The sequence below is a fragment of the Dermacentor silvarum genome, chromosome 9 (genome assembly GCF_013339745.2).
Source record: "Dermacentor silvarum isolate Dsil-2018 chromosome 9, BIME_Dsil_1.4, whole genome shotgun sequence".
Classification (NCBI taxonomy): Eukaryota; Metazoa; Arthropoda; class Arachnida; order Ixodida; family Ixodidae; genus Dermacentor; species Dermacentor silvarum.
The window spans coordinates 5,391,868-5,417,983 of NC_051162.1; the positions used below are offsets into that span (position 1 = coordinate 5,391,868).

At 46.9% G+C, this 26,116-nt stretch overlaps 1 protein-coding gene across 3 annotated transcripts in view; it reads right to left on the reverse strand.

The window, feature by feature from the left end:
* Positions 1-26,116, reverse strand: part of LOC119465114 (26S proteasome non-ATPase regulatory subunit 13) — a 213,177-nt gene that overhangs the window by 72,868 nt on the left and 114,193 nt on the right. For all 3 annotated transcript variants that reach the window (XM_049655704.1, XM_049655703.1, XM_037725913.2), the window contains one exon: positions 14,587-14,666. In XM_049655704.1, the coding sequence (XP_049511661.1) occupies positions 14,587-14,666 (80 nt within the window). The remainder of the gene's footprint in view (positions 1-14,586; positions 14,667-26,116) is intronic.

The window sequence follows — 26,116 nt, forward strand, 5'->3', positions numbered from 1 at the left end:
TGCTGCACTGCAGTGGTTATCTGTAACCTAAGATGCTTCTGGAGAGCAATACTGCGTGACAATGCGTTTGGCAGCGATGTTGTGATTTGTTTGCATGAATTAATTATTATTCTGATATCGGTTTTTTGACCGACGCTAGAAGCATCTCCGTCTACGCAACCTGCAACAGAAAGATGGTGGCTTGAAAAATGTTCGAGGGCACCTTTAAAACCACTGGACACCATAAGAAAAGATTTGCTTTCACAAGTGTATTCAAGGCACATCTGCAAGGCACGCAATTGCAGCCTAGAGAACGGAGTACAGTGGAATCTCGATGATACGATCACGGCTAATACGAATTTCCGGATGATACAAATTTTTCTGTGGTCCTGGCTGAGCCCCATTACTTTGCAATGTGCTAGAGAATGGTTGTTACGAATCGATTTTCGACCCGCGTCGGTTGATACGAATAAACGCCGCCCCACCGACGGCCGCAAAAAAGAACAGCGCGCAGTCACGCGCTTTCTCCCTTTCTCTTTTGGCGCGGATGCGACGCCGGACAGCGCGGAGGCCGCGACTGGGCGCGAGGAGTTTGACGCTGACGCAGTGGCGCTTTTCTTGCTTTTGCGCGCGGCCGCCGCAGCCAGCGAGCGAAGGTTCGTGCGGTCTATCGCTTCAACGGAAACTGAGCGGCGTAAGCACAGCCCATACAAAGGTCAGAGCCGTGTGGAGATCGCTTTCAAGATACGGTGCGCGCGACAACCCCGACAGCCGGCACAGGCGCAAAGTACAAGAACGCATTTGTTGGCAGAGTAGAAGCCGCTCCCCCCCCCTCCTTCCCTCCCTCCTGCGTTGCCTTCCCGCTTTGCTCCTTTCATTAGGAGATTGCGTCGCCAGTTACCCTTGCGCTCGGTTGCAAGATACGCATTTGGTGCCCCGCAGAACAGCGTCGCCTCCCCCTCCCTCCCTCCCTCCCTCCCTCCCTCCCTCCCTCCCTCCCTCCCTCCCTCCCTCCCTCCCTCCCTCCCTCCCTCCCTCCCGGGGCTTTCGCGCGACAGAAGCAGGGCCGGGCTCGACTGGCCCGGCCGTGACGGAAGTCGCGTTTGCTCTCCGCTGTGCGTTCGCTCTCCATGCGTGCGTGAAGGCGCGCGTCCCCCGCGCGTAAGGCGCGCTTGCACTCGCACATACGGCGCGCGGTGATCGCCCTTGGACTCATGCTCCACGTCTCATTGATCCTCCTCCGCATCGCCTTCGTTGATCTCCTCTCCCGTCGGTGGGCGCACCTCGTTGAGAAGCGTGCTCGCTACCGCCCTTGTGGGCGAGATTTTCCAGCGGAAGCCGCATTATAACCGGTATTTCGTCTCACGCGGCTGCCCTGTAAGCGCTATGCGTATACATGAGTTCTATGGGAGGGTAAACTGGATAGGAAAAGGCCGCGTTGTAGCCAGTTCTGCGCTATAAACAGTTACGTTATAAGTGATCTATACTGTAAATGCTTTTTACCTGCGCGTGCCTGAGTGAGTTCACCTCCGACAATTTAATTTACCTAGTTTTAATTGTGTTTCGATGATACGAATTTCGGCTAATACGAATATTTTCCCCGTGAGGTTCGTATCATCGAGATTTCACTGTAGCACTGACTACACTCGTCTGTGAGGGACACAGCACGGTACTCCCAAGGAGACGTTCGCACATGGAATACGAGTTTGTCTGTTGTGCCTTATGATGCAGTTTCCTTTGCATGGAAGTTTGCAGATAAACAAAAAGCATTTGTTTATTTTTTGCTTCTACATGAGGAACTTTGTTTAGTTGTTGCTTGATCAAGACGCTACTGACACGAATGTGTAGCAGCATCTACGAAAGCAGTCATGCCAGCACCCCCCAATTATGGAGCAAATGCATCAAGACAACCGTAACACAACACCAACCCGGTACTCCGCATAGCAGCAACAGTCCATGAACTTAATTTTCTCTAAACCTAGCAGTGAGATATGAATTAACCATACACTGCTTCATGAGTAATGTTACTGCTATTTGGCAAAAATTCCATTGCAGGTATGGTAAAAAATGTTCACAACAAGCAGTCTAGTGAGGGACTATACAGTCAACTTCAATTAATTCGACCGTGATGGTACCGACGAACTATATAAAATTACCTGGCACATCAAATTAAACAAGATGCAGAAACAATGCCAAAACACATTGCTGATTCATTTGGCTGTATTTGCCCTAGTCTAACACACCCCCGAATCAAACAAACACCCACTTTCTATGAGTGCAGAGTAAAAAACTAACGCAAAAATGGCATTAAAGCTCCTAAACAAAGTAGAAATCTAACACGCACCCAATTTTAGAATCGAAATACCGTATTTACTCGATTCTAATGCGCCCTCAATTGTAACGCGCATCCGTTTTCCATGATCAAAAAAAGAAAAAGATACTTTACAGTACCGTGCACTGTATTCTTTCAAACAGAAATACAACTTTCTCTCATTTGGAAAAACAAAGATTTACTCCCGGTGCACTAAAGTTGCAATGAATAAAAAGTCCCAGTTTCACCCGAAAGGTGAAGCATCGATTGCGATAGCAAATTAGTAGACCGCTACATGAAGTAAGGATAGCAGTTTTATCGGCCTTTAACTTGCAAACATTCGCTTACTAAATAAATTAACAAGCACGGTGTCATGCGCGCACTAGTAAACATGAACACTTCTCGCTCGTTGACTACGGAAATTTGCCGTCAAAACGCTAGAGTGACGAAGCGCGGCGAGCGAATCCGCCTTTTTCACGGCCCGACAGCGCATGCGCCCTGCCCTGGTGGATTAGTCGAGAAACGTTTTGGAAGGGTCACGCGCACGGCCGCGCGGCCCCATCTCAGGGGAAAGTCCTCCGAAAAAAAAAAAAGAAAAGCACTCGAACGCACGCTACCTGCAAACACTCGTGCCGTGTACCACATTGAAACTCCACTGGTAGCTCGACCTCGGTGCGGTACTGAAAACGTACGTAGCATAAGACTGCAACTCCACTTTAAAACAGAAAGCGGCGAGGGATTCGTCCTGACTGCACAGGGAACCACGTAGTTGCCACCTTGCATTGATGGCTAAAATAGCCAATTTATCGATAAACCCCTGCGTTACACTTGGACGGCACTTAAAACCATCATGTTGCTGACGAAGACTTCTTGCAGCGTCGGCCCTCACTTGCTGGTAGTGGCAGCGTGTGCCTGACTTCACGTACTCGTGAACTCAGGTGCGGTAACGCTGGGTCGATGTACGAGACCGACAAGACTCTCACGCCAACGATTGGCCGACTATTCAGCACAGTGTGTCGCTGAAACCATTTTGTCAAACCACGCCTACAAGATGCAACCGACGAGCGTGAGTTGTCGTACTGCGACAGGCTTTCTTGTCGACGGCACCGATAAAATCAGCGTGCCGACCATCGTTCGACCGAACCCCGTGCGATTGGCCGTCGAACCCATAATGTGATAGCCGCAATGCCTTCATTTGTACATATAATTAATCGCGCTCAAAGTGATTCATAACATGCCGATGAAGTTGAAATGCACAGGCTTCAACCCTCACAATGCGTGTGCATGAAGTTTGAGCCAACATTGATCCTGTTGAGCGAAGGTTAGGCCAGGCGCCGTCGAGTTCCGCTTCCAGCGGACCTGAAAAGCAAGCAGCTAGGACGAAAGAAAATGCTTTTATAGTTCAGTTCTGGCCATAGCGATTTGAAATAAACTACTATTCACTTCGCATGCATCTTATTGTGTACGTGCCGGCACGTACACAATAAGATGCATGCGGGAACACAGCGCTCTGACCAACAGCTGTGGCAACATCTGCATATACGTCACCGTTCCCATAGGCTGCCGGTCGCATTCACAATGTAGAAGGGTGGGTTGGTCTGTACGTGTTGTCATGCTGACACATTTCTTGATTCCTGACATGTGCTATTTACCCTTGCATCAAACGCGAAACAAGAGACGGTACATTCGGTACAGTAGTATAAACAAACGCCTCGCTCATTTATATACCAACGGCGTAAGCAATGTCATCCGCGTTTTCGCGGGAGAACAACACCGCCTTTAAATGAGCGGTTATGCGAGCACAGTTTCCTCTTATAATGCTTTATGACACGTGCAAACTGTAAGTGTGAAGAAGTTAACGAAAAGTGACAATGAGTAATAAATTACCAGCCTGATACATGTAACTGGATCACAGTCGCCGTTATTTAAGTGGCTCAGCCGCTCACACTGACTCGTCTCACGGTAGAATAACGCGGCTCATATGCGCAGATATGTGTCTTTTATTCTATTTTGTGCGATTATTTCATATCAGCGATGCACATTTTCCCCAATATTTGAAGCTAACAACGATCTGTGGCTATAGATGTCGATGTAAACAAGTGCACCGCTTTGCTAAATCCGACGCGGAAGGCTGCACGTTCGAAGACTTCTTATTTATGCGAAATGTCTAAGGAATGTGTAAAAATAATAAAGGCAATGTGCAAGCGCAGAAGCCAGCGAACTCCAAAGCAGCCGCGACAGAACCTTTATCGGCCGCACTGTTAACACAACAGCGCACTCAGGCCTGTTCATGTATATAGCTGGTGAGTGCTCTTCCAGAAACGACATATGCTGCCCCGGAGAAGCCATTCATAATTATCCGTGATCCACGAAACGCACAACCGATGCACACTCAACATGGGCGCAAGTTCACAAATCAACCGGCGAAAACCCCGGCACCCTTCCAAAACGTTTCCAGCGGCGTGCGGCAGAGGGCAGCACAGGAAAATGAAAAAGGCGGATTGACCTTTGTGCTAGCATGCCTCTCGCTTCAACGCAAACTAAACGTTGAAAGCACAGCGCGTCGCAGGCCGCTTTCAAGATAGGGCCAAGGCAATTGTATCGCTGAAGTGGATCGTCGCAGAATACGTCCTGCTTCAGTGCACTGAAACCCTTCTGCATTGCTTTGCTGGCGGAAATCCTCTCCTTCTGTTTGCGACAGTCCCACCACAAGTTTCCGATTCTCCAAACGTCCGTGATGCGGCCAGATTTCCAGCCGTCTCTGCACACATGATCACTTTCCTTTTAAATGCGGCATCATGATGAACTCGGCACTTTATGGTGATTGAGCAGACGTACAAAACGGGAAAACAGACGGTACACTAATGCCTAAGCAGGCGTACTGCAGCACATGGAGGGAACTAGGCTAGAGTGTAGCTAGGCTCGAAGCACGTGCGAGGCAGCCACTTCAAAATGCCGACGGCTATATGGTAACGCAGATGTAGGGTCGTACTCAATTCTAATGCGCACGCAATTTTTTAACTTATTTTATCGGAAAAAAAGTGCGCGTTAGATTCGAGTAAATACGGCAACTAAAGTTTGCGCCCAAAGAAATGCATGGGTGCAGGCTGGGGACTTTCCGTGTGGATCAAATTGGAAATCAAAAAGGCACTGAGTAGCACTGACAATTGGGCGAGTTGGTACGGATGCATGGCTTCAGAACGGCACAACCAGGAAGACGAAAGAACACACGAACACAAACGCCGACTCACAACTAAAGTTTATTCCACATCACAGAGCAGATTTATACACACACGTGGCCACACACAACGCAAAACCACAATACGTTAACCATTCAGGTACAGGATTTCTTTATCCTGTAGCGCAATAGAGGGACAGCTGATACAAGACTGTTTTTTTATTTTCAATGCTTCGATTACTTCCCGAGTCATCTTTTTGTTTTCCTTGTTGCGCTGTTCTGAAGCCATAAATCAAAAAGGAACTCTGCCGTACTGATGGTGGCCACCACGCCACTGTCACTTCTCTGTAAAAAAGACACCTATTACAAGCAATTTAGAAACTATACAAGCATCAATGTAACAACTGAGAATACTCAACGTATGTATCTGTAATAGAGCTCTGCACGGGCCCGGGCCGTCTCGCGGGCCGGGCAGTCCGAAGCGTTTGTTTGGCGGGCTCGGGCCGGGCTCGGGCTTGAGGCCGCGGGCCCGGGCCGGACTCGGGCTTGAAGCCACGGGCCCGGGCCAGACTCGGGCCCGGTCATTAAAGGACCTAAATAGGCCGTCGAGCACACGCAACCGTTATGCATTGCATGGTTCAATGCATTCTGTGCCAAGCTGAAGTGACACGTGCAAAATGACTGTCATCATCATCAGCCTATATTTATGTCCACTGCAGGACGAAGGCCTCTCCCTGCGATCTCCCATTAAGCCCGTCTTGCAATAGGCGATTCCAATTTGCGCCTGCGAATTTTCTAACTTCATCACCCCACCTAGTTTTCTGCCGTCCTCGACTGTGCTTCCCTTCTCTTGGTATCCATTCTGTAGCTCTAATGATCCATCGGTTATCCATCCTACGTATTACATGGCCTGCCCGGCTTCATTTTTTCCGCTTAATGTCAACTAGAATATCGGTTATCTCCGTTTTCTGATCCACACCGCTCTCTTGACTGTATATTTTATCGGATGACTGTATATCTTATCGAAGAAAATACTAAAACAGATGATGTTCTCATTTTAACAGCCGAGCTGTTTCAGCTGAATCCAAAAAAAGTGTGCCGATCCTGGTAGCAGTGTAGAAAGGGTCCAAGCGCAATGGCACATACACCTGTGAACTAGCGAAGCTGAGCCTGGATAAGTCTAGCTAAGAATGGTGGGGGCTACTTAAACTTAGTCAGTCATCGATAGGCAATTGATAGCCAATCAATAGCTAGTCGATAATCGATCAATAACCAATAAATTCCGGAAACTTCTGTGGGTGACTTGGTAGTGCTTAGCCTAGCCAAAATACGTGGCCAATATCTTGCGATAGACAATCGAAAGCCAATCAATAACTAATCGATAATCAATCAATTATAAATAAATTACGGGGAATGCTGGGGATGACTTGGTAGTGCTTAGCCTAGCCCAAAAGCCAGGACTAGCTAGGTGCCCATCAGCTCCGCTGTCTCTTTAGCATTGCGCCGGCAGTGCAAGCTACGCTATTTTTACTTTTCCACAAAAACAAACATTGTTTGTTTTTAACATTGTAAGGAAAAATAAATTATACAAATTAGTTAGTTATGTGAGGTTTTGTGGCGCAAAAGCAACTAAGGCTATGATGCGCCATGCACAGGTTGAAAATATATAATTTGATAAAAGCGCTTCAAGCAACAAAGATCATTTGCTTTAAAATTTGTTTAAGAACCCTGTTTCATCTAAAAAATTAAAAACATCGTCTAGAGATACAAGTGCATTTTCAGCTAGGATCAGGGATGGATGAAGTGGTGTTAGTGTTTTGTAAAGTTCATAAAAATATTTCTGTCTTTTTTCCTCCAACGCCGGACATGTTATTAAAATGTGATTCACAGTTAGGGATTCTTGGCAGTGATCACAAACCGTTGGTTGTTCATTTTTCAATAAAAAGTTATGTGTGAGATGTGTGTGTCCGATGCGAATGCGACATAGAATGACTTCCATGAAACGTTCCTGGTGATAAGATGTCTTCCACTCCTGTAGTATGGGTTTTACTATTTGTAGTTTGTTATTTACTTGGCAGCCCCACTCGTGTTGCCACTTTGAGGTGGTCGCAGCACGGACCACCCGGACACAGTCCTTGAATGGAAGATTTATTTGTCTAATTTTGTTACAGGCTGTGAGTGCTGCACATTTGTCCGCCTTTTCATTTCCCGGGATTCCCACGTGACTTGGAACCCAACAGAGACGAATTATTTTACCATTCTTTTCACATTTGCCGAGCATTCTCAGGATGCAGCCGAGAAAAGGTTCACACTCTGATTTTCTATGGAGAGAATTAAGTGAACTAAGGGAATCTGTGTAGATAACTGCTTGTTTATAATCTTCTGTTACTATTTTTTCCCAAGGCCATAAGCAGGGCATATACTTCGGCTGTAAAAACCGAAGCAGACTGTGGCAACCTAAGACAATTTTCCCAGTGTTCCGATACAACTGCGCTTCCAACATGTTCATTTGTCTTGGAACCGTCAGTGTAAAACTCGGTGTAGTCATTGTATTTATTTTGTAATTCTAAGAAATCTTGCATTATGTGTTCAAGCGGTGTTTCTTTTTTCTTGTGGCATGTTAGGGTAAAATCGCAAAAATGTGCGAAACCATGCCATGGGGGGAGTCTGTTCGGTCTTTCGGCAACCTTGAGAGCCTCACTCGGAACATTGTAGCTTTGGCACATATCTTCGAATCGAAGGATAAGTGGTCTCACGCTATGTGGTTTGTTAGCATAGTGTGTTCTGTGTGTGGTGTAAGTAACAAGAGTGTGGCATATATGATTAAGTAAAGCTGTGATTCTGAGCACGTATGAAGTCGTAAGCAAAGCTCTTCGGTGCTCCAAACAGGGTTCGTTACTGTCAGCATATAGGCTTTCTACTGGTGAGGTTCTGTACGCACCAGTTGCTAAGCGTAGTCCGTGGTTGTGCGTGGGGTCAAGACGTTTGATGTACGACTGCCTTGCTGACCCGTAAACTATGCAACCGTAGTCAAGAATGCTGCGCACGACAGAGCGGTAAATACGTAACAGGCATGTTCGGTCGGCGCCCCAATGCTTACGTGATAGGACCTTCAGGATGTTAAGTGCTTTGTTTGCTGTTAATGTGGGCGATAAAGTTTAGTTTACTATCAAAAATGATTCCTAAGAACTTTTGCTCTTGCTTAACCGGTAACGGGCTTTGATTTAATTTGAGAGCTGGGTCAGGGTGTAACCCCCTTTTTTGTGAAAATACCACTGCCACAGTTTTTTGTGTAGAAAACCGAAATCCATTTTTATCGGCCCATTGCGTCAACTTGTTAATTGTTATCTAGATTTGCCTTTCGCATGTAGACATACCCGAGCCACGGTACGCAATTTGAAGGTCGTCGACATATAAAGAGTGCATAATGTTGGGCGATATAACTGAATTTATGGAGTTCATCTTCACCACGAAGAGAGTAGTGCTTAATACGCAACCCTGTGGGACGCCATTTTCTTGAACAAAGACTCGGGACAGTGTTGCTCCCAGACGGACTTGAAATGTTCGGTTTGACAGAAAATCGGCCAGACAGTTGAGCATTCTGCCGCGTATTCCTAGTGTTGCTAGATCTTGTAGAATGCCATACCTCCATGTGGTGTCGTATGCTTTTTCTAGGTCGAAAAACACCGCTAGGCAGTGCTGTTTATAAAGGAATGCCTCACGTATGGTGTGTTCAAGACGAACAAGATGGTCAGTTGTTGAGCAGCCTTTCTTGTAACCACACTGATGAGTGTCTAGTAAGTTATCTGTTTCGAGAACGTATGTTAGTCTTATATTTATTATGCTTTCGTAGGATTTAGCGAGGCAACTTGTTAGTGCTATAGGTCTGTAGCTGTTAGGTGTATTTGGCGACTTTCCCGCCTTCAGAAAGGGAACAATAATAGCCTTTTTCCATTCTGCAGGCATTTTACCCGTTTTCCAGATCGTGTTAAAAAAACGCAACAAGGCATCCACCGCTTTCTGGGACAAATGGGCTAACATAGCGTAATGTATTTTGTCAGGACCCGGTGCTGTTTTCTTACCCGAAGAGATTATTCTGTTTATTTCGTGGAGTGTTAAGGAGGCATTGAACGGTCTATCTGAACTTCCCATTGTCGGAAGCTTTTGTTTTTCGGCGGACTGTTTGTGTTTTAGGAATGTTGCGGAATAGTTTGCTGAGCTAGATATGGTGTAGAAGTGCTCGCCTAATATGTCTGCTTCTTCCTGTAGACTTGTTTGCGTGCCTGGAGTTGAGAGTATGGGGATTGTGTAGGGAGCATAGTCGCCCCTAAACTTGCGAACCTGGTCCCACATTCTCTTTGATGTTATTGAACTGTTAATTGATGAGATGTAATTTTTCCATGAATTTTTTTCTGCTTGCCTACGGATATACCTCGCCTTCGCTTTCGCTTTTTTGAATGATAAAAGATTATCTTGTGTTGGGTACCTTCTGAAGATACCCCATGCTTTGTTTTGAAGTTTTTTAGCTTGTGTGCATTCATTCGTCCACCAAGGTTTTAGTTTTTTCCTTAAGAATCCAGAAGATTGGGGAATAGCTTCTTCCGCCGCAGCAACTATGCAAGCAGTAATCCTCTCATTCGCCTCGTCTATGTTTAGGTCATCTAAGATCACTTTTTCTAAACTGGCTTTTTCAGTGAAGAGAGGCCAGTTTGCTAGGTGCAGTTTCCAACGGCGTGGCCTAGAAAGTGTTATAGGCAGTACGGATGTTAGTTTTATGACTGCAGGCATATGATCACTACCGTAGGGATTAGCTATTACAGTCCAATGAAGATCGGTGAACAGAGATGGGGAACACACTGCGAAATCAAGGCAACTCATAGCTCCTGTGCTAGGGGAGCAGTACGTGGCCGTACCAGTATTTAAAAGGCATAGTTCATTACTTAGAATAAAATCTTCGATTGTTTGTCCCCTATGGTCAGTTTTTTTGCTCCCCCATAGTGTATTATGCCCATTAAAATCTCCCGCTATCAGAAATGGTTCCGGTAGCTGGTCTAAAATAAGGTCTAAATCTCTTACAGTGAACTGTGTGTGTGGAGGAATGTAGAGGGAACAGATGGTAATGGTTTTATGTGCTAAAATGGTGACAGCAGCGGCTTCTATGTGGCTATTAATGGTTACTGCTCTAGCTGGAATTCCGTGTTTCACAACCACAGCCACACCGCCCAAAAGCCGGTTAGCTTGGGTACGGTCGCGCCGTACAACAGTGAAGCCTTTTAAGATGTTAATGTTTTTGTCACATAAGTTTGTTTCCTGTAGGCACAAAGCCACAGGGGAGAAGTTATTCAGTATATCTCTTATGTCACCTAAGTTGTGTAAAAGTCCTCTGCAGTTCCAGTGGATAATAAAAGCCATTTTAAAACATAAAGGTAAAAGATGGCATTATGATTCTATAAGATATAAGATGTTAGGTGACTTAGGTGTGGAGAGAGTTATTAGAAAGGAGGGATAACCTTTAGGTTATCACTTTTTAATTAACGTGGTTATTGGGACTTTGTCCCTCTTGGCGCGCTCGAGAGAGCGCTTGTCCTTCGGTGTCGACGACACCGGGGTTTTTGCGTCGACCTCCATCGCTCTCTCAGAGGCGCTGGAGGATCGAGAGTTGGCCGCCGGGACACGTGTCTCGGGCCGTGGAGTTCGATTGAGTTTAGGGCCTTGCGATACTGGTGTCTGCGGGCCCTTCGGAGACGATGGAGCAGCTCTGGCTGCTGCCACCACGGGGGCGGGAGGGGTCACTGCGGGACCACTGTGCGTGGGCTCGGAGGACTCCCGAGGCCTCTGTGACGCTGCCCCCACCTGCGTCACATCGGCGTAACTTCTTCTGGAAAGGTAGGACAATCGCTTTCGTGCTTCAAAGAACGAGATTTTTTCTTTAACAGTTAGTGCAATTACTTCCTTTTCTTTTTTCCAGCAAGGGCAAGACCGCAAGTAAGCTGGATGGTCCCCTTTGCAGTTAACACAGTCTGGAGAAGGAGTGCAATTGTCAGATTGGTGGTCATTGGAGCTGCATTTGGCACATGTTGTTTGTCCTCGGCATGCGTGTGAAGCATGTCCAAACCGTTGACATTTGAAACATCGTCTGGGGTTGGGGATATATGGTCTGACATTTACTTTTACGTATCCTGCATTCAGAGAAGTAGGCATTTCGCTTGTCCCAAAGGTAAGTATAACATGTTTTGTCGGAATTTCTTGATCATTTCTTCGGATGACAATTCTTTGTACTTTAGTCACGTTTTGTTCTTGGAAACCCTCGAGCAGTTCCTCATCACTCAAGCCAAGGAAGTCCTCCTCGGATATCACGCCCCTGCTTGTATTTAGTGTTCTGTGGGCTGAAATTGAGACTGTCGCGTCGCCAATGCTGGTAAGTTCTGAGAGCTTTTGCACTTGATCTTTGTCATTTAGTTCTAGGAGGAGGTCCCCGCTAGACATTTTTGAGGCTTTGTATGTTGATCCAATTTTGTCTTTCAGGCATTTGGCCACCAGAAATGGTGAAAGCTTTCTTACGGGTATGTTATTTTCACTATGCACTACATGGTACTTGGGGAATGCTGGGACATTGTTCCGAAAGGAGAACTGAAACGTTGCTTCGGTGCGGCCTCTTTTCAGAGGTCGATCATAGACAACAGAGGTTTGCGCTGCCATAAGAAAACGTTCGAGTTCGGCAACAGCGCCGACCGCCCACCACGGAGCCCAACGAGGGGACGCGGCAGAGCTTGTGCACAAGTCTGCGTGACGCCAGTCGTACGCCGCTACTATAACCAAATATGGTGTACCCAAGGTAGGATAGCCACACACGGTTAACCCATGCCGCCAGGGAGAATGGAAGTAAATGGAAGAGAGTAGAAGACAGGAAAGGCGAAAAAGTATGAGAGAGAGACGAAGATTGGGGAGAGAGAGACAGGAAAAGGCGACTACCGATTTCCCCCGGGTGGGTCAGTCCGGAGGTGCCGTCTACGCGAAGCGGAGGCCAAAGAGGTGTGTTGCCTCCACCGAGGGGCCGTAAAGGTCCAAACACCCGGCATCGGCTCCACCTCCAGGATCTTCTTTTCCCCGAACACGGCTAAGCCGCGCACGGTTACACGCGGGAGGGGCCAACCCTCATGTGCTCGGGTCCGTGGTGTCGCAACACACCAAACGCCTGCTGACGCAGACGCCCAAAAAATTATACAGAGAACCACTCCTCAAACCATTTCCATGTTACCGCTTTTGCGATCGCACTATTACCAGTGTCGATACTATTGCATTATTTTAGCGCTAAGGCCAGTTACGTTTGTGCTTCAATGCATAAAACAGCGTTTTCCTCAAAAAGTTAACTGGAACGCCCATTCATTTCGTCGGACACTTTGAAAATTAATATCTCGAAAATGGTTCAGTCCTGAGAATTCATTCCAAGTGGATAGTATCGCCTTGCGAACTCAGCGGCTATAATTCGTAGATTGAAAGATGTGCCTTAAAATGAATAATTAAAAAGTTAATTAGCGTAATATTCAATTAGGCGTTTTCACCATCCATTAGGCCATTCGCGTCAGAATTAGCTTGTAACTACATAAAACAATTATCCTCCTTAGAGCGTCGTCGCATTAATGCGAACACAAGAAATCCTGAGATATGGTCAATTCCATACTTCAGAACACTCTATAAGCATCAGTCGTTAATACATAACCTACCATTCACTTTGAAAAATACAAAAATGTCGATAATTTCAGTAAGAAAGAACTCAGCCTATACGTTGGTAGCTTGTAATATATCTGATGTGATTATTATTCTGCCTTCGTGTATGGCTCTGAGTATATAATGTACATCCTGTTTCGTTTTAGCAAATGTTAATCTTGTAAAATTCAGTCTCATGCTATGTTGTATAGCTGGTGTTGCGTTGTTTTGTATAGCTAGTATTGCTATTGTATATTTTATATAGGCTGATGATGATAATGATGATGATTGCTATTGTAGTGCTGTTTAAAATGCATTCTGTTAAAACTTTTCCCAATTCTCTTAACTCGCCGTGATGGAAATATTCTCTGTTTTTCCGTTCATAGCTATTTCGTCCGTGAGAAATTCCAGCGACAGCTGGAAATATATGTGATTTATTGTACATGTGCGCACACTGTTTGCTGACGTACTATTGCTTTGCCTGGTGTTTTGGGTCACGTCAAGCTACGTATGTAGCTTTTAGTCCAAAATGACCGTCAAGCATGTAAATTGGAGAATAAATTGATTTGATTTGATTGATTTCGTCGGACACTTTGAATATTATCTCGAAACTGGTTCAGTTCTGAGAATTCATTCCAAGTGGATACGCCTGCGAACTCAGCGGCTGTAATTCGTAGATTGAAAGATGTGCCGTAAAATAATTAATGAAAAAGTTACTTAGCATAATTATGTTAATTCTTCAATTAGGTGTTCTGTTTTCTCGTGCAAATAATGACCGCCTCATCGAGTAGTTTAGATCAAGGATTATTATATAATTGTGCAATCTGCAACAGGCAATTTTTAAAACTTTGATACAGCTAAAATGAAACAACCGTATATTTGCATACTAAATGGCATCATATCTTCATATTGTACAAATCAAGGTAAGTGCATGGGCACCAGCGGAAAAATAGCAGCCCAGGCAATGGGCCGGATTACTGATGTTCCCATGGGAGAAACAAAGCCTTTTATTGCTTATATACTGCAGCTGATTAAACCTCGAGAACGTGAGGCTGAAAGATACGGTACAATGTGTAAGTAAAAAAAGATTTTTTTTTTTCTCTTACTGGCCGGGCCTGGTCATGCATGCACATGCGGGCCCTAGCTAAGCTTAGTAATGAACGCCCGGGCCCGGGCTGGTCTCGGTCATGTACGGCCGGCTGGTCTCGGGCCTTGTAAAGCGGGCCTGGGCCGGGCTCGAGCCGAAAAATCCGGCCCGTGCAGTGCTCTAATCTGTAATATAACCGGTTCCATAACCCACAACAACATTCTATTGTAAACTATGCAGAGCACCCCTCATAGCTTTACTACATCGAGCCAGAGTGAAATGGCAGTGAATGAGGTCCAGTGCAGAAGAGACATGGGTGCTCACCAGTTCACCAAAGTTGTAGACACCCTCCCCCAGCAGAGCGGCCAGGCACAAGGCAAAGGCACGCTGGCGCTGCTCCTCCACTGCACATTGCCAAGTCAAAAAACATTTCATTAATTAAGCCCGTTCGTGGTAACAATGACATTCATCATTAAGCGTTACCTATCCATACAATGTCGACAGAAGCCTCAAATCAAGAATATGGTTAACTTGCCAACAAACAGGGCTGGAAGTGGCCAAGGGTGCTCTGGGAGCAGCAGCTTGGAAAAAACCAACATCAATTGACTGCAGGCAGATATTCCTTATTTGATAAATCCCTGCAGAATGTCAAGTTACTTCCCCATCAGTGTAGACATTTGAACTTCTTGGTGTAACATGTTTGCAGATTTTCTTCTTGTAGCACAAAAAAACACACGAACGTAGAGGAAGAACGAAGACACACACAGGCGCTAACTTCCAACAACAACTTATTTCCGGGATGGACGCCATTTTTATACCCTCACTTTCTTCCACTCGCTTCACAAGCACGTGTCTACTGACACGGTACATGATAGTACAATGTACTTGCAGACTAAGGCAAGGCAACAAAGCACATGGTAAAAGGATATAATGACACACTTTGTGATGTGTTTTGACACTGATCTCGGGGGGGCGTGCAGGTGTTATGAGAGATGGAGAGGGAAGACGCATGGCAACACAGCAAGCAGATATTTAATCACACCACAAACTCAAAAACCTCAAACCAAAGACTCAAATACACACTGAACAATGAATAAATAAATGCTGACAAAAATACAACCTAAGGAACTAATAAACACTAAACATGTCCTTAACTGCACCTACACTAATTCTGGACGTTTTCTACTCGAAAGTCTGGCAACTCTGGCCTACTGTTGTGGCGCTACTAGGGTGGGACGCTCTTACTGAGTTCGTTGTTCTCGTTGCACGTTTCTTCCCGGCGGGAATCTCGTGGGATCTTTCTCCATGTGGCTGTCTTTTCGCCGACCGTCGCATAAACCTTGCTGCATTGAAGTCGGTCCTACCCTTCAACTCGCTCGTCTCAGGAGCCTGGGTAACCCGGTCGCTGTTGCTGACGTGGCCGGGAGAGGTGACGGGTTAGGCCTAGCGACGTGCTCGGCCGCCGCTTCCGTCCAGCTTCTTTCTCGAGTGCCGACGTGGCGTTCCGGGGATCATCGAACGTGCCGGTCTGCCGTGGAAAAGGGGTCCTTTCTGGGGTGCCCGGTCCTGCCGTGAGAGGCTGCAGCCAGTCCAGGAGCCTCACTCGAACTTGCCGAGGTCGACGGCCACACCTTGGACGGCCAACGTCACGGACTCGGCCAGACCCCCAAGTCTCCCGTCGCCAGAGCGGAGCTGGCGATGCGACCTTCCTGGCCCGGAGCCACATCGATAATGCTCGCTCAGTGCCGTTTCTCCCTCGACCATACCTCGGGCCACGCGCCTCGCGCGCTCGCGCCGTTCAGAACGCTCCGTTTACTTCGTCTTTTTCTTCTTTTATGTCGCCACCGGCGTCTTACTCATGACACACTTGCAGACTAGCCAAAGAAAACTATTATGTTTAACGCATGCGCAGGAATTCCACCTCTTTCTTGGATAGTGACAGGGACGATTTTCTAACACAAGCATCACCGAACTTTTCAATGTGAGCCCTTTCAATGATTAGAGGAGTTAATTTGCATTTGCTTCTCCCGATAATAACTGTATCTTCGAAGCGGGGCTCGCCGCAACCGCATTGTGACAATAGATTGTGAGGAAGTTTTATTGGCATGTTCTCTCGATAAATAATCAATAAACTCCGGAAAATGCTGGGAATGCTCAGCCTAGCCCAAATATGTGGCAAATACCTTGCAATAGCCAATCAATAGCTAATCGATAATGGATCAATAATCAATAAATTCCGGAAAATGCTGGGGATGACTTGGTAGTGCTTAGCCTAGCCCAAAAGCCAGGACTAGCTACGTGCCCATCAACTCTGCTGTCTCTTTAGCATTGCAGTGCAAGCCAAGAGGTGGCAGCACCATACAGGCCGCTCACGTTTACGCCTCCACCTCAACGCCCCAATGCCCGCTTCGCCTGGGTTTACCGGACAAGCTAAACCTCCCTAATGAGTCGACGATTCTCAGATGATGGCACCAATTAGAGGCCCTTTGTAAATGCGGAGCTGGTCGGAAGGGCCTCGCAGTGGCCTGGTACTGTCCCCAAATGAAAGGGTTGTGTGGTCTTCTAAGAAGTACTTAATCTGAAACAAGCTTAATGGCACGGATGGCTTGATTCTCGGGCAGTTTCATAAATAGTTTCGCTTTAGTGAGATCTGGCTCACCGAACCCCTCGAAGTATACGGCCGACAGTGCTCCTGGCACTGATAACGAGCTTGGCACAGTGCGGAGACGCTATCGGTGCCGAGTCGCCCAAAATTATGCGAAAGTGAAACTATCTCCCAGAGTACGATAAGGCTTTATTCCACAACGTTGAAGAGAGCACGTTGGTGTGGCTTCGTGATGCCCGTCTGCGAAACCTCCCCGTGAACAGTCTGCTGCTACGAAAACTTGTGCAGCAACTCGCCGTTGTTCTGAACCAAGAAGAGTTGACAAACTGACAAGAAGAGTTGACAAGAAGCTGACAAACTTCTTTCAGAAGACAGAGAGGAATAAATACATTCTTCGACTATGTTTGCGACTTGTAATTCACTCCGGTCATAACAGACCAATTTAGTGTTTACATACTATAACAGCATTACTGTTACAACATACTTCTTTTGCAACAGACTAAAATCTTGTTCACTTTCAAGGTTATACTGTAACTGCAGCACGTGGGTCTTCTTTTTTTTCTCTCTCTGAGCACTCGACACATGTGACCAAGTTTGGGAGAACTCGAAGGGCCTTGGTATTCATAGCATTGTACAGAACTTCAGTGGAATGAGTGCTTCCCGTGTCAAGTTGACTTATTTTTACCACATAAAGTACAAAAGAAAATTGCCCATGAGATGTGGTTGGGAAAGTGGGAAGAAAGCTACAAGATATAGCTTGGCTGGCCCCACCTCCCAGTACCCGGCAGCGGGCACTTTGGCAGAATTAAGTAATACATGTACACAAAGACTGTTTCAGCAGCGATACTGGTTTGCTAAACAATAGCGGACACTTTCACAGAAGTAAATAATACATGAACAACAATACTGTTTAAGCTGCAACAATAGGTAAACAATAGATACAAGATGGAAACTACTGCATTAGGTAACCAAAAGAACTAAAAAAGCGCATACAAGTCATTTCTCGAAAGTACACGCAAATCCTCCATCGTGAGGTGGAATTTGTTTAAAAGCTGTGGGACGCTTGACTGCATCATCTGAAATCCATAGTTGGTGCGAGATCTTGGTACATGCCAAAGTTCTGTGTTCCTCAATGAGCGTAAAGAAGCGTTGTTTTCCAAGTTTGATAATGTTCTCAGATAGTGTGTGTCCTTACGTATTTCACATTTAAGGCTGGATAGCAACTTAAAATCGTACAAATTGTGTAATTTCAAGATTTTGAGTTTAGTATACAACGGAGTTGTGTGTGCATCATATGGCAGCTTTGCAATCGCTCGGACAGCATTTTTTTGCATTATGATTAGCTTATACAGCGCTTTCTTAGTGCCATTTCCTCATACGAGATGGCAGTAATGCAAATGTGATTCAAACAAAGCAGTGTAAACTAAGCGGCTCTGGTGGACTGGAAGAAAATACATACACTTCCTTAGCATGCCTAAAGCCATCAAAAGTTTAGTGCGTAGTAGTCAGTGTGGTGGTCCCAAAGCATAAATTCGTTAAAAATTACTCCCAGGGATTTAGCTGCAGGAGATATTTCAATGACAGAGTCCTGTAAGTGTAGTACGCCACCGAGGTTACATGGCACGGATTTTGGCGGAATAAAACAGCTTGTGTTATAGAGCAATTTATTAATAATGAGTTTTTGACAGATCATGCATTTAGTTTATGCAAAATTAGATTTCCACGTTTTACTAGGTTATTAGCTTGGCACAGTTTCTGTTCCAGCAAGAAATACGAAGTCGGTTAGAAAAGTATCCGACCTTATCTTTTTTTTTTTTTTTGCGAACACCTGATAGATCTGAAACAAGCACGCTTGCATCAGCCAACCTTGAACCTTCGTGCGCATGCACGAATTTTTTCCCGCCTGCCGATAGCGTCAGTCACTGGGACGCACCGTTTGAGTGAGGTAGTGCGCGCAGTGGTCTCGTCGGTTTTTTTATTGCAAGTAAAATGGCGGAGCGACTGGAGCAGCGCTACTGCATCAAATTTTGACAGAAACGGTGGCAGCCAAGTGGAAACCATTCAGAAGATTCAGACGGCTTTCGGTGACGATGCTATGAGCAGCACACAGATTAAGGAGTGGTACAACCAGTATAAAGACGGCCGCACATCGGTGGAGAGCGAGCCACGCTCCGGTCGGCTATCAACATGCCGAAATGACCAGGTCATTGCCAAAGTGAACACTGTGGTGATGCGGGACCGTCATATGACTATCCGAGAAATTGCGGAAGAGGTGGGCGTCAGCACTTTTTCTGCACATTCCATTATGACCGAAGATTTGGTCACGAAGAGAGTTCCGGCGAAATTCGTGCTGTAGCTGCTCACGGTGGAGCAAAAGCAACTTCGTGTTGAAGTCTCACAGGACATGCTGGATTCCACAAACAGTGACCCCGACTTCATGAACACTATAATCATTGGTGAGGAGTCTTGGGTGTACAGGTACGACCCGGAAACCAAATCCCAGTCGTCACAGTGGAAGCATTCCACGTCACCAAGATCAAAGAAGGCCCACCAAGTGCGCAGCAACGTCAAAGTGATGCTGACTGCTTTCTTTGACTCCCTCGGTGTGGTACACCATGAGTATGCACCACAAGGTCAAACAATCACCATAGAGTACTACAATGATGTCCTCAGTCGCTTACGTGATGCTGTGCGGCGCAAGATACCAGAGTTGTGGTCAACAGGAAATTGGCACATCCAACACAACAATGCTCCTGCACATTCCTCGCACTTGATTCAGACATTTTGGTTGAAAAACCAGACTCCTGTTTGTTAAACAGGCTCCTTACTCTCCTGATATGGCCCCCTGCAACTTCTGGCTGTTTCCCAAAATCAAGAGGCCATTGAAAGGAGCGTGATTTCAGACTAGAAAGTACATTATGGCTGCAACGACAGCTGAGCTAACTCCATTCCGAAAGAGGCCTTCTCGGAATGCTTCCAACAGCACCGCTGGGAGAAAGTCCCAAGGAGACTACTTTGAGGGTGATTAGGTTTCCAATGCTCCAGTTATGCCAGTTTTTTTTCTGCGGCCAAATGTCGGATACTTTTCTAACAGACCTCGTACAATTGTGTCGTCCGCATACATTATGTAGGTAGCTGAGGTTTCAATGTTTACAAGATCATTTATATATTGCTACGCCGAGAAGCGTTTATTTAAATCTGCAGGGCAGATAAATCGGAACGGTTGGCGTGTTGCAAGCCCGGCACAAAAGCAACCAGCCGAACGTCGTCTTCCTTCTCCATCGACAGTCCCCGTGGTCATTCGTGCTGTTTCTGCCCTCTGTTATGAGAGCTCGTGACATTTCCCCGTTGGCAGACGAAGCCCGCCGGGCAAGTCAGTCAGTCGTTTGTGAATTGCAAGGCTTCAGGCGGGCAATGTGGGTGACTTCGGTTTTGGCCGAGTGTCGTCCAGAGCTCGTGAGGCGTGCAATGCAATAGTTGACCTCGCTGAGGCGTTCAAGTATAACGTAGGGCCCAACGTAGTGGGCCAAGAACTTCTGGCACAAGCCACGCTTCTGTAAAGGCGTCCAGAGCCACACAAGGTCGCCAGGATCGAAATATACATGTAGGGGACGACCGTCGTAGTGGATCTTTGACCGGTCCTGCGAGGCTGTGATGCAGCGTGACTTATTTTGACTATGAAGACGGTTCCTCAATTGGGGAACAAAGCTTAATAAAACTGAAACGCGAATAAAGAATCAAAGTAAACATTTAGCAAAATATTACAGCAACAAACACAGGAAGATAACATGAAAACACGCAGCTGGAACGCTAATGATATGAGGCAAGTTCGGGCAGGCTGCGGGTGTGCGTATGCACTACAGTCTCGACGCGGCGAAGCGGAGACGAGACGACGAGTTGATCTCACCAAAAGACGTTGTGTCGGAACGTCGTACAGGCTGCCAGAGCGTGGCAGCTCTGGCTCGGTGGAAGAGGACAGGCGGCTCGGTAGCACGGGTCGACGGTGGTGGCGTTCTGGTCGGGCAGCGGATCGTGGCACTCGGGCTCGTAGTCCGACACCTCACGTTCTGCCCACGGACGCAGACGCTCACCGGCCTCGGGCAGCGGCAGTTGACTATCGGGCAGGGTGGCGATGCCCGGGAAGGCAGGCAGCTTGGCAGCAGGGGTTGACGGCGGCGGCGTTCTGGCCGGGCAGCTGGTCGTAGAGCTCGGGCCCGTAGCCCGACAGCTCTCGTTCTGCCCACGGGCGCAGACGCTCGCCGGCCTCAGGCAGCAGTTCTCGAACGGATGGAGTAGCGGCACCCAGGAACGGGTTGGCAGGAGGCCCCGGCCGGGTGAAGTCCTGGTGGCTCGGGTCCGGAACCCGACGGCCGTCTTCAACTCCCGATCCGGTGGCCGACCTTGTCCTGGTGCCGCTTCTGGAACTCCTCCCCCTACTGCCAGCGCGGCTCCTTTTTCTGCTGCTCTGGTCGATTCGTCGATTTCTGATTGGTTGCTTGAGGCTCCGTGTTCTTTTGTGATTGGATTGGCTTTTTTCTTTTGATTTCTTTTCTTGTGCCGCGTGTTCACGTGCCGGACGGTCTTCGGCGGCGGCGTTTTCGGCGCAGCGCGGTAGAGCGGCGCGCGCTCTCCTTGTCGTCTGCTTCTTGTTTGAAATGCACCGAACCTTGTCGCACACTACACATATCACAGTCCCCTGCCACCGCATCGTGTCGCGCACTACACATCACAGAGGCCAAGGTGCGTAGCCGAGCAATGCGTCGCGCTTCTTCTGCTCGACAGAGGACCTTGGTAATAGAGTCATTGTCATGAGCCAAGTAGGGAAACATGGTGTCGATTGTGTAACGAGGCGGCCGAGCATAAAGGAGGAAGAACGGTGAGTAACCGGTGGTCTCATGTCTCGCGGTGTTGAAGGCATAGGTGACAAAAGGTAGGATGCTGTCCCAGTTCTTATGTGCGGAATCGACATACATCGACAGCATGTTGGCAAGCGTTCGGTTGGTACGTTCGACCAGACCACTGGTTTGTGGATGGTATGGCGTCGAGTGGCGGAAGCTAGATGAGCACAGACGAAGGGTCTCTTCGACAACGTCTGCAGTAAATTGTCTCCCACGATCACTGATTATAATGCGAGGAGGCCCACGTCGGAGAATAACGGAATATAACAAGAAAATAGAAACTTCTGTTGCTGTTGCCGATGTCAGCGCTGCCGTCTCACAATAACGGGTGAGGTGGTCTACACACACAATAACCCAACGATTGCCATTGCAGGATCGTGGTAAGGGGCCCAGAAGATCTATGCCGACTTGTTCAAAAGGGGCGCTGGAAGGCGGAACTGGCTGAAGTGGACCATGCGGTGTGTTTGTAGGTCGTTTGTAACGCTGGTATTCGGTGCAACTGGCGACGTACCGCTCGGTATCGTGACGCATCTTGGGCCAGTAAAAACGTTCTTGAGCACGGTAGAGCATTCGTGTGGATCCCAGATGACCTGAAGTGGGATCGTCGTGCATGGCACATAGCACTTGAACGCGGAGACTCTTGGGCACAACTAAAAGGTAGAGCGCGCCAGAAGTCGAGTAGCTCTACTTGTACAGGACACTGTCACGTAGGCGAAATCGCCTATCTTCTAAAGGCTCGTGTGCGGCCGCGAAGAGTGGCTGCAAGCTCTTGTCCTTCTGCTGTTCGGATATGAAGGTACCCATATCAGGAAATTCCGGAGATACAAAAGCGATGTATTGGTCGAAGTTGTCAGCGTCGCATTCAGTCGTCGGCAGTGGCATCCGAGAGAGACAGTCAGCATCAGTGTGCCGTCGACCGCTCTTGTAGGAAACAACAAAATCGTACTCCTGTAGGCGGAGAGCCCAACGTGCAAGTCGACCAGAAGGGTCCCGCAGATTCACAAGCCAGCACAGTGAATGATGATCCGTGACCACTGTGAAGAGGCGCCCGTAGAGGTATGAACGAAAGCGTTGCACCGTGAAGATGACCGCCAAGCACTCTTGCTCGGTAACTGTATAATTGCGCTTGGAGCGACTCAAGGAGCGGCTAGCGTACGAGATCACGTGCTCGCTTTCACCGATGTGCTGAACAAGCACAGCGCCGATGCCAACACCACTCGCAGCGGTGTGAACCTCTGTTGGTGCTGAGGGATCGAAGTGGCCAGGCGCGGATCCAGGGGGGATGTCCGGATGTCCTGCCCCCGCCCTCAGATTTCACCATCTACCCCTCTCTGACCGGGGGATGGCCCTGTTACAAAAAATATGGCCACCAGTATTCTTCAAAATTATTTTTCGTGAGTACCAGTGGTATCAGCCATAGAAGTAAAGCTAGCTCGCTCACAAGCTTAGCTGTACTCCGTAGGGGTGTGGTGTCACGAAGTTGCCGTAGTTAATTTTCCTGATTTGATGTGTAGTTTTTATTGGCGCAAGGGCCAGATATGGCCAAAGAGCGCCATGTACGTAGTGATGAGTAATCAATGAATGGTTTGTTAATAAATTAAGAAATTAGTTAAGAATGGTGGATAAATGTGGCTGTAAAGGGGCCCAAAATCAATCACTAAGATGTTTATAATATAAATATACTAAAATTATCGCAATGATTTGTGATGTGCGCTATGATCATAAAATATTTGCGATGAAGAATAGTTAGCAGTACCTGGAGATGACAGCAGCACTAGTACCTCACAGAGCCCTTGGGGGCAAGAACTGGTAGGCACGTGCTTACAATTGTGCTTGTATTGCAGCTGCAACGTCCAAGAGGCGGTCGTGCTACAAGTATCCGGGCCAAATGACTTTTAAGATGTTGGTTTCAGCTAAAAATTTCAGTACTGTTTGAAATTCAAAAAGCGGTTCATTGCCCAGAAAAAATGCAGGGTGTAAAGGTAAGTGGTGACGATATGCGAAACGGATGTACTTTTTCCTCTCTGCTTCTACTTCAGGGCACTCAAGAAGAACATGGAGGACTGTAAGACTTTGTACATGTCGGAGGATCACTTCCATTCAGCAGGAAAGAGTGAGTGCCGTAAGTATGCCCTATTCTTAATCTACAGAGGAGCACTTCCTTGTGTCTTGCTGTTCTCTCAGATATCCAGTTTCCTAATTTTGGTTTTATGGTGTGCAGTTTATTTAATACTTCGTCATCCCACTGGCTTTGCCAATAATTCCTCTACTTACGGCGTAAGAAGGGCTTGAGGTCTGTAGCTGGTATGGGTTTATTTACGTCTGTCTCACTAAAAGTAACTAACGAAGCATTTTCATCAGCAGCTACATTGCCTTTTATTCCTCTGTGGCCAGGTATCCAACATAAGACAATGCTTTGGTTTTGCACATATGCTGAGCATAGTGAGGTGTATACAGAGTTTGTGTGTCTTCGGAAGCTCATTAGGGCTTTTACAACACATAATGAGTCGGTGAATATGATAGCCTTATTGAGATTAGTCTGCTTGATATGCTTTACCGCTGAAAGTATTGCGTAAGCTTCAGCTGTGAAAATACTTATGTTTGGATTTAGAGCACCGGACGTCGAAAACGACGTCCCGAGGGCTGCATATGCGACACCAGAAGATGACTTCGAGGCATATGTATAGAATTCTGAGCGGGAATACTTCGCCTGAAGTTCAAGGAAGTGCGAGCGTATGTGTGCCTCAGGCGCACGTTTTGTTATTTCGACAAAAGAGATATCGCACTCTATGGTCTGCCATTCCCACGGCGGTGGCAGGCGAGTGGGAGCCATAAGGGTATTTTCTGCTAGTGGAATACCTATTTCTTCTGCCAATACTTGCAAGCGTAGGGACAAAGGTGTTCTAATAGCTGGGTGGTTATGATGAAGTGTGGCAGTGGAGAGGTCCTGGATAGTTATAAAGCATGGATGCTCAGTATCTGATTTTACCTTCATGTAGTAGGAGAAACTGAGGTATGTTCTTTGAAGATGCAGAGACCATTCATTGGACTCAACATAGAGGCTTTCAACGGGGCTTGTCCTAAAGGCACCTGTTGCCAGACGAATACCAAGGTGGTGGACTGGGTCTAGGATTCTTAGGGCACTGCGTGTTGCAGAATAGTACACCACGGCACCATAGTCAAGGCGCGAACGTATGAGACTCCTATACAAGCTAAGGAGACATCTTCTGTCAGAACCCCAGGTTGTGTGTGACAGAAGCTTCAGCAGATTCATCGTCTTCAGGCACTTCGCTTTCAAATATTTCAAATGGGATATGAATGTTAGTTTAGAGTCTAGAATGACACCTAAAAATTTATGTTTGCGACTCACAGATAGGCGTTCTCCATTTAGATGAATAACGGGGTCTGGTAATATACCTTTCTTATTAGAGAAGAGAACGGCCGTACTTTTCTGAGGGTTTAGTTTAAATCCGTTTTCGTCCGCCCACTTAGACAGCTTATTTAAACCAAGTTGTACTTGTCGCTCGCAGATAGTCAGATTACATGATTTGCAACCGATTTGTACATCATCCACATATACAGAGTAAAATGTACATGGAGTGATGGTATGCAGCGAGTTCATTTTTACAACAAAGAGGGTACAGCTTAGCACACCGCCTTGTGGTACACCAGTCTCCTGCGTAAATGGACGGGACAGGGCGTTACCAACTCTAACGCGGAACGTGCGATTGGAAAGATATCTTCGAATAACGTTCAGCATATTGCCTCGGACTCCCATACCAAACAGATCACGGAGAATTCCAAAGCGCCATGTGGTATCGTATGCTTTGTCCATGTCAAGAAATACCGACAGGAAGAACTGCTTGTGTACAAAGGCATCACGGATGTTAGCCTCAATGCGAACCAGGTGATCTGTTGAAGATCTACGTTCCCGGAACCCACATTGTAAGGGGTCTAGTATTTTATTAATTTCGAGATAGTGAAGCAGGCGTCGGTTAATCATTTTTTCGAACAGTTTGCATAGGCAACTTGTCAGAGCAATAGGCCTGTAACTGCTGGCCAGGGATGGGTCCTTGCCCTCTTTGAGAATTGGGATTATAATTGCTTCTTTCCAAGAGGAAGGAATGTACCCGGCAGACCACATTGCGTTAACAAGTGATAATAGTGTTTTCTGGGTTTCAGAGCTTAAGTGTTTTATCATGTCATAAAGTATTCGGTCGGTTCCTGGAGCCGAATTATTGCAGCAGTTCAGTGAAGCTTGAAATTCCGCCATGTTGAATGGATGATTGTATGGTTCAGTCTGTCTGCTTTTTTGAACCAGAGGAACTCGTTCTGCTTGTCGCTGATAGCT